Source organism: Aristolochia californica, unplaced genomic scaffold, assembly GCF_029961685.1.
Source record: "Aristolochia californica isolate CCGP_79_NKW_82.1479 unplaced genomic scaffold, dmAriCali1.0.hap1 SCAF_15, whole genome shotgun sequence".
Classification (NCBI taxonomy): Eukaryota; Viridiplantae; Streptophyta; class Magnoliopsida; order Piperales; family Aristolochiaceae; genus Aristolochia; species Aristolochia californica.
The window spans coordinates 23,190,985-23,201,092 of NW_027181826.1; the positions used below are offsets into that span (position 1 = coordinate 23,190,985).

At 34.8% G+C, this 10,108-nt stretch overlaps 1 protein-coding gene across 3 annotated transcripts; it reads left to right on the forward strand.

The window, feature by feature from the left end:
- The first annotated feature begins 1,891 nt into the window (after nucleotides 1-1,891).
- On the forward strand, nucleotides 1,892-8,892 carry LOC137951549 (lysine-specific demethylase JMJ18-like). Of its 3 annotated transcripts, none has more exons than XM_068798281.1 (12): nucleotides 1,892-1,920; nucleotides 3,136-3,445; nucleotides 3,527-3,559; nucleotides 3,654-3,731; nucleotides 4,262-4,783; nucleotides 4,868-5,089; nucleotides 5,236-5,397; nucleotides 5,600-5,968; nucleotides 6,444-7,638; nucleotides 7,776-7,879; nucleotides 7,952-8,149; nucleotides 8,387-8,892. In XM_068798281.1, exons 2-12 carry the CDS (start codon nucleotides 3,146-3,148, stop codon nucleotides 8,795-8,797), a joined length of 3,594 nt encoding a protein of 1,197 aa, XP_068654382.1. In that variant the 5' UTR covers nucleotides 1,892-1,920; nucleotides 3,136-3,145; the 3' UTR covers nucleotides 8,798-8,892. The 3 variants fall into 3 exon arrangements, with proteins under 3 accessions (XP_068654382.1, XP_068654381.1, XP_068654383.1); XM_068798280.1 differs by lacking the exon at nucleotides 1,892-1,920 and adding an exon at nucleotides 2,361-2,601; XM_068798282.1 differs by lacking the exon at nucleotides 1,892-1,920 and adding an exon at nucleotides 2,672-2,740.
- Nucleotides 8,893-10,108: the final 1,216 nt, after the last annotated feature.

A 10,108-nucleotide genomic window follows, 5' to 3' on the forward strand; every position in this document is an offset into this window, starting at 1 on the left:
GATTCCAAGCTTGTTGCGGTGGGGGAGGCGAATACAATTTCGACCCAAATGCTATGTGTGGAGAAAATGGAACCTCAACCTGCTCTGATCCTTCTAAGCATCTCTCTTGGGATGGAATGCATATGACCGAGATGGCTTACAGAGAAATGGTCGCGTCCCTCTTCGCGGGAAATTTGAAAGGATAGATGAATGAATCTCGAGTTGAATATTTCCACTTATTTTCAATATTTAAGTTTTTTTTAATCATGTTGGATTTTCTACCAAATTGGTGGCTTGGATGGTTTAGTTCAATCCGGATTGAAGTTTTAATAAATTAATTATTTAATTTTAAGAAATATATTTTTATTAATTATTAAAAAAGTTTAGTTTTTAGAGTATATTTGTTTAATTGCACTAAATAATGATTATGTATTTCTAATATTAAATTTATCTTTTTTAATTTATCAAACAATATATATCTTTTAAAATTTTATATTGGTTTTTAATAATTTTTATTTACTTTTTATAATTCAAACTAAAATGTAAAATTATGTTTTAGACAAAAGATGTTTACATTGTGTTAATTATTTTAAATTTTATTTTTATTAATTAATTTTTTAAATTAATTTTGGTTATTTTTTATATTTTAATTTTAAATAAAATATTAAGTTTAATAGTTAGATAAATAGAATGATAAAGTAGTAATAAATGTGAAAAGACTCAAAAGCATTTATATATTAATTTCTAATTAAAATAATATAGATTATTTTAAATAGTTTATATTTCATTTTAATTTTTGGTGGATTTGATGACAAAAATATCACAAAAATGTCAGTTGTAGCATTTGATGATCTTAGTAAGATTACATTAAGACCTGTTAGTGTCTTTAGTTGGAAATTTATATCCCAAAAAAAGCTAAAAATATTTTTCCTAGGAAACATATTTCCAAGAAACCTTCAGATAAAATTCTAATAGTGCTTTACTAGGAAATCATAAGGAAAATTGTTAGAAATTTTCAAGAAAAATTAATGGACCCATTAATGCCTTTTTTTAGGAAAATAAATAAAAATTAATAATTAATTTCATATATTACCATACTTATCTGAAAAAATCTTTAGTAAAATAAATTATCAAATACAAAATTACTATGAAAAATTATTTTGTTCAAAAAAATTTCATATGGTTTTGTAGCCTATCTTGGATGAAAAATCTTACCTGGAAAATTATATAATTTTCTTGGTAAGAATTTCTGACTAGAAAAGTGTTTCCAAGAAACGTGAAACACTAATGGTCCTTGGAAATGTATTTCTACTAGAAACACATTTCCAACATTCCATGGAAAAATCACTAACAAGGCTTAAGACTTTTAGTAAATGATTTCATTAAAAAGTTTGACTCAAGACTATATTTTACACAAATTATATAATTTTTTAATATCTAATCATTTAGTTTTTCTATTAAACCAAATTAATTTCAGCTAATCAAATATTAGCGACGGAAAGGACTAGAATATGGGCGGGCCTGTTGGTGTTTTTCCACGTAATGAATGTCCAATATGTATCGATAACAAGCCCACCTTAGATTTTTCTGGTTAAATATCTGTAATTTGACACGTATATTTTGGATCTTTACCGTGGATGAGACCGAGGAAAACTCAAATGGCCAAGCAGATGGACGTTGACGCGTATCAAACCGACGTGTCCCTTTTTAAAGTGTCCTTCTCACAGACAATTTAGGCATAAAAAGATCCGCTTCTCTTTCCTCGTCAGTTAGCTCACTGATTTCTGTTAAACGATGCGTGCGATCATTGTTGGTTTGACCCTTTAAAATACACAGAAAATTACACGAGAAAAATCAGAAAAATTAAGGAAAATAAGAATTCCTATTTGGGTTATGAAAAAAACGTCTCGCATTGGAAGAGTCATGGCGTCAATTTCCCACGTAAGTATATATACTGCAGGAAATCTATCAATAGGATTTGAGCTGTTCTGCTGTTTTGCTATTTTGCTATTTTTAAGGTATCTTTTCTACATGGTTGGTTTGTAATTTCATCGACCGAGGGCACTTAAACCTAGAAAGAGGGGGTACGGGTTTACTTTTTGTTTGCATCTGTTAAACGTTAGATTTTGATTTTATTTTATTTAGTTATTTTCGTTTTTGTTGTGTGGGAAGTAGGAATTGGGTGGGTTGAAGTTTCTCTCTGTGTGGATTGAAATTTCCCTTTTATTTTTTTGTTCTTCTATTTGATGGGTCCTTCTCGGTTTTACTCTGGTTTTCGTTAATTATGATACTCGAAGTAAATTGTGGATTTCTTGAATATTTCTCTGCATGGTCTCTGTAATAATATTTAAATTGTTATTTGTTTCTTTCCGTTACACTTTCTTCACGGGTCTTTAGTTTTGGATCATTTGTGAATTGGGGTTGTTTGGGTCTAATAACGTGTAGTAAAAATCTTATCCGGGTTTCCTACGAACAGGAGGGTTTGTTAGAATTCTGTATACCCCTCTTTTTGGGGATAATTGGGGCTTCTGTGCCTTTCTGGTGATTGGCTCTAAAGTACCTGTTGGTATAGTGCTTTTTGGACTCTTCTGTGGAGGATTCGAAGAAGCTTACGTTAGCGAGGTAAACCTGGATTTCCCTGAAAATTTTATCATTTTGGGCTCTATTTCTTATGTGTGGGTATGTTATTCTCAGATAGAGGGTATTCTACCCGGTGGATTTTTTAATAGTGTTGCTGGAATCTATCAATTCGACATTTTCAGTGAGTATTACTTTGATTCTTCAGATCCATGGCCAATGTTGGCTGATTTGCGCTGCTGTCATGGATGTTAGTGATGGAAAATGTTCTCTGTAAATATTGGTGTCTGCATGCCTAGCCGCTATTGATTGGAATAACTGTTAGTATTTTGCCATAGTCTGTGATAACAAATTGTCTAGAAAAACAATTCTTTGACTTGTCTACTAACCAAAAGCATAGTTTGATCGTCTTAGTTTTGTTCCATCTCAGTGGCATAATAAAGAGAATAAAGACCCCCAATGAAATGAAAATAAACACTCATCAGCTAGGAAAGTTCATGCTTTCTGACAAATCTCTTCTATCTTCTGCATTATGAGACATTTTTGATTAAGTACAAAATTGTGACATGTTTTATGCAGAGTGATTTTAATGGAAACTGAATTCAGTACAAACGCCATTGAAAAAGAAATTTCAGGATCTGCCAGTTGTAGTAGTAGTGTACTCTTGGACTCAACTGCAAAACTTGAGAAGCCCTTTGATATCATGGAAGTAGTGCCTGGAAATGCCAATGAAGAAAGTTCAGGCGAGCACCAATCTCCAGTAAACACTAACTCTTATGTTAATCAAGAACGGAAGGTCAAAAGGTGTCTCCGACGCAGGAATTGTATCAATTATGGTTTATTTGATATTGACTCTGATGGTGAATCCCATCATGAACATTTCACCAAGGTAAATAGTATTTATATCACTAAACATGTTTTGTAGTATTTATTTCTTGCAGCATTATATGCTAATACTTTCTATTTGTAGGGTCGCTCATTCAAACAAAGCCAAAGTCTGAAGGCAAGTATTTTTATTTTTGAAACGAAATGAAATGTCTCTATCTTAAGTACATCTATGAAAAAGGCTTATTCATACTGAACTGTTTGTGAGACAGGCATCAGCTAGATGGAGTCCTGAGGAGGCTTGTAGGCCTATGATTGAGGAAGCTCCTGTGTTTTATCCAACTGAGGAGGTAAGCTGATGTCTTTTTTCCTTCACATGACTTATTTTTAGAGGGCATCATATGGAGTAGATATTTCTGGTTTTTCTGAGGATTTCAAAAAACCTGTGTGAGGGACTAGAGATGTGTGCAGCGAAGTTTTAGTTTTAAGGTTTCAGTTTTTCTCTATGTTGCCTGGCATGAATAATATTACCGTGTGCACCATCAATTTCATTGTTTTACCTCTTCAATGAGATAAATCTTAGGGCCTGCTACCTATAAATACCTTACATGTTATAGTTTACAACAGTTGTAGAAAAATATTTTTGTTTCTTTTGTCTCCTATCGTAGGCAACCATCTATCAGCCAACTTCATATAGAATTCTAGTAAGGACTAATAAATGGTGCAATACCATTCAGTCATGATATTAAATACTGGAATCTTAACTTCATTTTTAGAGATACTGTTTAGCCTATAGTATTTTATAAAATTGACACTTGGAAATTGCAAGGATTGCTAGTGGCTTTTTACTTAATATAATTTTTTAACACCATCTCTACAGGAGTTCAAAGACACTCTTGCTTACATTCAAAGCATTCGTCCAAAAGCTGAACAATATGGTATATGCCGAATTGTGCCACCTCCTTCGTGGAAGCCACCATGCCTCCTGAAAGAGAAAAGAATATGGGAGCATGCTAAATTTGGTACTCGGATTCAACAAGTTGATATGCTTCAAAATAGACAGTCAATGCGGCAAAAATCAAGGAGTCGGCACCAGATGAAGAGGAAAAGGAGAAAGCGGGCCCGTTTGGGAATGGTTCGCCATCGTAATTCTTCCAATATTTCTGAGGCCAGTGAAAGTGTGACCTCTGATACTGATGAAAAATTTGGGTTTCATTCTGGTCCAGACTTCACATTGGAAGCTTTCCAAAAATATGCAGATGATTTCAAAGAGCAATACTTTGGAATTAAAGATGCCAATGAAAGAAGTGATGGCCAACCTAATATGAGGTGGAAGCCCTCAGTGGAGGAGATTGAGGGTGAATATTGGAGGATTGTTGAGAAAGCAGTTGAAGAGATCGAGGTACACACATGAGTATGTAAGTGTTTGCTTTTTACGGTTGTAATTTTAAAGCATGTCACTTAATTGAGGTACCCAAATATGCAGGTACTGTATGGTGCTGATCTGGAAACTGGAATTTTTGGAAGTGGGTTTCCTAAATCCACCAAGTTAACTGACACTGATGCAGACCAATATGTCAGATCAGGCTGGAACTTGAACAATTTCTCGCGCTTTCCTGGTTCTGTGCTTTGTTTTGAAAGAGAAGATATCTCAGGGGTTTTGGTGCCATGGCTTTATATAGGAATGTGTTTTTCATCATTTTGTTGGGTAAGTCACCAAAATTCTGATTATCTTGGCAAATGCAACAACTCCAGTCATCTCGTCTCTACTAGCCTAACATATGGCAACTAGAATTGATTGCTGATCATTTTTATCAATTTTCTGATCTAACATTTATTTTGAATTTGCCACAGCATGTTGAGGATCACCATCTGTACTCACTCAACTATCATCACTTTGGTGAGCCAAAGTTGTGGTATGGAGTCCCTGGAACTGGGGCTTCTATGTTGGAGAAAGCAATGAGAAAGCATCTACCCCACTTGTTTGAAGAACAACCAGATTTACTCCATGAATTGGTAAATACTATACACAGCTCATTTCCTTTTGCTCAATCAATATTCTCCTTCATCTTTCTTCTGTGTCTTCTCTTTAAAGTTATTTGTTAATTTATTTTTAAATTCACTGTATTGTTTTTCATGTTGTTCTTTATTTACTTTAGTAGTCACCTTATTTTAGTGGTGTTAATGGAAGAAGTCCAATGTCAAACCACCTATACAGGTAACTCAGCTCTCTCCTTCAGTTTTAAAATCTGAGGGGGTCCCAGTTTATCGTGCTGTTCAGCAATCTGGGGAGTTTGTTCTCACTTTCCCAAGGGCCTACCACTCAGGTTTCAACTGTGGCTTCAATTGCGCAGAGGCGGTGAATGTGGCTCCTGTTGACTGGCTGCCGCATGGACAGTGTGCTGTGGAGCTTTATAGTGAACAGTGTCGTAAGACTTCCATTTCCCAGGACAAGTTGCTCCTGGGTGCAGCTCAAGAAGCTGTCCGTGCTCTTTCAGATCATATGATACTTGGGAAAAACAATTCTGACAATTTGAGATGGAAGAATGTTGCGGGAAAGAATGGGCTACTCACTGAAGCAATTAAGGTATCTCTTTCTCTCTCTCTCTCTCTCTAAAAAATTTTGAGAGGACAAAAACTTATCTGGATGGATGTTGGTTTTTATATCCTTAGAAAGGTCTACATGTTGCTTGGTCACAAACAGAAGTTATCGTCAAGGCACAACATTCATCTTTTAGAGCATGTTTATGCCTGTATCATATTAAAATTATTGTAGAATAATGCTATACTAAGGTGGTTTGGGCCTTTGGCTCAATGGCCACATGAGGGGTTTCTAGTTTGAGGTATTGGGCTCTTGTCTCACCAGGGTATGGGGTTCAACCTTAAAAACAAATTATAGTAAGATTTATCGATATTAAAAACAAATGAAGTATTGCCACTCGTGTAACACTCGAGTGGCGTCTAGGAGTTCTATAAATCCTAAGAGACACAAAAATACATTCTGTCTCTCAAATTAAAATTCTTTTCTGATCTGTAGTTGATTTTGGTTTTGGATTCTGTAGATGCGAGTTGGAATGGAGGAAAACAGAAGAAAGTCTATTCCTGCTTCTTCATGGACGAGAAAGATGGATACAAGTTTTGATTCAACTTGTGAGAGAGAATGTTTTCTATGCTTCTATGATTTGCACTTATCTGCTGCAGGTTGTGAATGCTCCCCAGACCGCTTTTCATGTTTAAAACACTCAAAGTCACTCTGTTCGTGTGAACCACATCACAGGTTTTTCCTCTTCCGATATGAGATGAAAGAGTTGAACAACCTTGTAAGAGCTTTAGAATGTGAATTAAGTGAAGTTCAAAAGTGGGCTTCTGGTAGGCTTGGATTTACAGTAGATTTTGAGATGGCAAAAAATGATGTTCTGGACACATCAAAGGAAGAGTCTAATTGTTGCCTGACATCTTCAAATCCACTGATCGATATAAACATTGTACTAAATCGTGGAAGTGAGAAATATGAAGATCAACATATTGTAGAAATTGGTAGTCAGACTGGGTTTAGCAGAACGATGGAAAATATTCCCAACTTCAGCAAACCAACCAAATCTGAGCATCAAGTTGCTGCCAAAGATATTATATCAAAGCCAAAACAATCCTTTAGCCCATCAGTACATCAACAGACAAAAGAAAAGGACAGTATGACGTCCTATGATGTAGGACTTGTAACTGTAAAGACAGAAATGAGTAGTAAGGATATGTCATCACAAACCAGTAGTTCTCTTTTAGTAGAAAAGCATGGGTCTCTTGATTTAAATCTGGATCTGCAAAAATCTTCCACTGAACAAAGATGTGAATCTACTCAATCTCTAAAACAAGAGCTGGTTCAGATTTCTGCTGTCTCAAGGGAAGCAATTAGCTCACAGTTGACCAAAATAGAGATGGAGTACGAGGCCTCTACAAGATGTAATGTTCATAACACTTCACATTCTGATGTTGACCCATCAGCTCCTCTTTATCATAGTTCAGAGTTTATGTCTCCAAATATTAGAGATTCAGACAGAGCAACATGCTCAACAGATTCTGGACTTCCTTCTACTTCTAGTAGTAGAAAGCTTTTCGGTGTTGAGATTGATGGTTTTCAACCTGGTTATAATTGTCCCAAACTGGACAAGTCTATCTATAGTGCCAGTGTTCAGCTTCTGAATCCAGGAACTGTTATGCCAGGAAGAAAATGGTGCACTAGCAAAGCCATATTTCCAAAAGGTACATTGATCAAACTGAAGTTGCAATTTCTTGTTCAATCTAGGCCAAGGTGGACTTTATTTGGTCATTTAAAATGATATATTACTGAAAGTTTTATAAGCCGCCTCAGTTCTCTAATAATTATTCCAATTTTGCAGGATACCGAAGCCGTTGCAGATTTATTAGTGTGATTGACCCGACACAACTTTGCAGTTACATTTCCGAAGTCCTTGATGCCGGACTGCTTGGACCCCTATTTAAGGTATTGTTTCCCCTTCTATAACTTGAATGATATTCTTGTATCGGATGCTAAATCAGAAGATATCAATTTCAGGTCAGCATGGAGGAGAACCCAAGTGAGGTTTTTGTCAATGATTCTGCCACAAGATGCTGGGAAATGGTGGTACAGAGACTCAACCAGGAGCTCGCACGGCACGATGGCCTAGAGAAGCAAAGGCTGCCCATATTGCAGCCTCCTCAAAGCCTTGATGGTCTTGAAATGTTCGGCTTCTTGTCTCCGCCAACCATTCAGGTAAACTCAGTGAACTATAATGGAAAAATTTAAGCCTATTCTCTGTTCAAACTGAAGGGTGAGGACCCTATGTAAAATGTGAAACTTAATCTACTTCACTAGATCAAAGGGGCCTCCCATTGATATGCTCACATGATTGGTCTGAAATCTCTTGCCTAAACTTTGTAAATGAGTTTTTACTTTATTTTGAGTACTGCTACATTTGCATCCTTAAAAGTATTCTTCTTATGAGAACAGGCAATTGAAGCACTTGATTCTGATCACAAGTGTTCAGAGTATTGGGCATGGAAGTCAGATCGGCAGCAGAGATTCAAGGAAGGTAGGGGATTGAATACTGATCAGGTGTTGGATACCATTTCCATTGGTTCTAGAAGTACAGCCAAGCGATGCCTTTTCCCACCTAGTAACTCTTCTAGGGGGATCCAGAAAGTTTTTGGTGTTGATTTGGTAGAGCAAGAGCCTGGTGTCCCAAATGTAGAGCTTGCAGTGTCAGGAGAGGAGGTGCAGTCCGTGTTAGGGAGACTATTCAAGAAGGCAAGCAACGATGAATTAACCATGATGCATCGAGTGCTCTGTAGTGGGTCGTGGAGTACTAATTGGAGATTGGCATTTTCTGTCTTGCTGCAAGAGATTAACAAAAAAATGTAAATGAGAAATAAAGAGAATAGGGATCAGCATAGCCATTGCAAGTCTTAGAACATTCTTTCATAGGTAACAGATATTTCATTTTTTTGTTTCTGTGATGGGTCCATTCTTTCTCAACTCCCTAGAAGAACAGGTGGTGTTCTACCACTTTCATTTTCCACAACCAACCCATGATCTTATTAGGAGATTTCTTTATTGAAGATTGCCATTGTCTACATCATTTGTTCATCTCCTCAGAATGAGATCAATATTCTAGACAATTTGTACAATAGAACTTTTTATTTTAATATCAAAATTTCCACATTATTTGATCATTTTGGTTGTTCATCTCTTGAGAATGAGATCAACACTCTACATAATTTCTACAACAGAACTTATATTCTGCCATCGAACCTGCTCTATGGTTGGATTAACTTTTTTAACTACTCTCCGAGCATCCTAACTTTCTTCTGTATGTCCTCTTGTTTCTTCTGTATGTCCTCTTGTTCTCTCCGTGTGGGACTTTAAACAACAACATCAGTTATCTCATATTTGATCATTAGTGTTAAATTGTTTAAGTATTGATAAGTTATTAGGTATTTAGAAGTTGAAGGTTAATCTAAATGCAATGTCTTAGGTGATATATTTTCCGACATAATAAGTAATGCACACTGCACATGTCTAAAATTAATATAATCACTTGATTTTTTTTTTTTAATTTCTTGTTCATTTTCAATATTTTTTAAACATTTAAATTAATTAATATAAATCATAAAATTTCTAAATTTATGGAGGTTTTTTACTGTTAACACCCTTTAGAATTGAAAAGGGTTTTTTACTATAATAACCAATTTCAAAAACATATTTTGAGAAACAATTACGCTATCAATTTATTTTGAAAAATACACAATTTTGACCGGTTCACTGTATATGTCTACAGTCAAATGTGACACGTAAGCTTTGACTGATTACATGTCGCCATGTCATCAGTACAATGTGAATAGATGAACACATCGTCAGCCACGTCATTATTCCGATACGTCATCTGCCATGTAAACTACTACGTCATTAAATGATAAAAAATTGAATAATTTTTTTTTTATTTTAAAAATCAAATTTATGAATACACTTTTTATGACCTTATAACTAAAACAATAAATTATCAAAAAATATGATAAAAAATTAAAAAATTAAAACTTACTTATTTAACACCATTTATTATCGATTAAAATACTTATTAATTAAAAATAAAATTTATCGTTACACTTTTTTATTAATTTATATTTTAAAAAATAAAAAATAAAATAAGTATACTAATTAATTAAAAATTTTACT

Bases quoted from the DNA above. Each gene is read 5' to 3' on its own strand.
- LOC137951549 (XM_068798281.1), top strand. From the start codon at position 3,146: ATGGAAACTGAATTCAGTACAAACGCCATTGAAAAAGAAATTTCAGGA. The intron at 3,732-4,261 runs GTAAGCTGATGT...CCATCTCTACAG, and splicing joins TGTTTTATCCAACTGAGGAG to GAGTTCAAAGACACTCTTGC. The intron at 5,090-5,235 runs GTAAGTCACCAA...AATTTGCCACAG, and splicing joins GTTTTTCATCATTTTGTTGG to CATGTTGAGGATCACCATCT.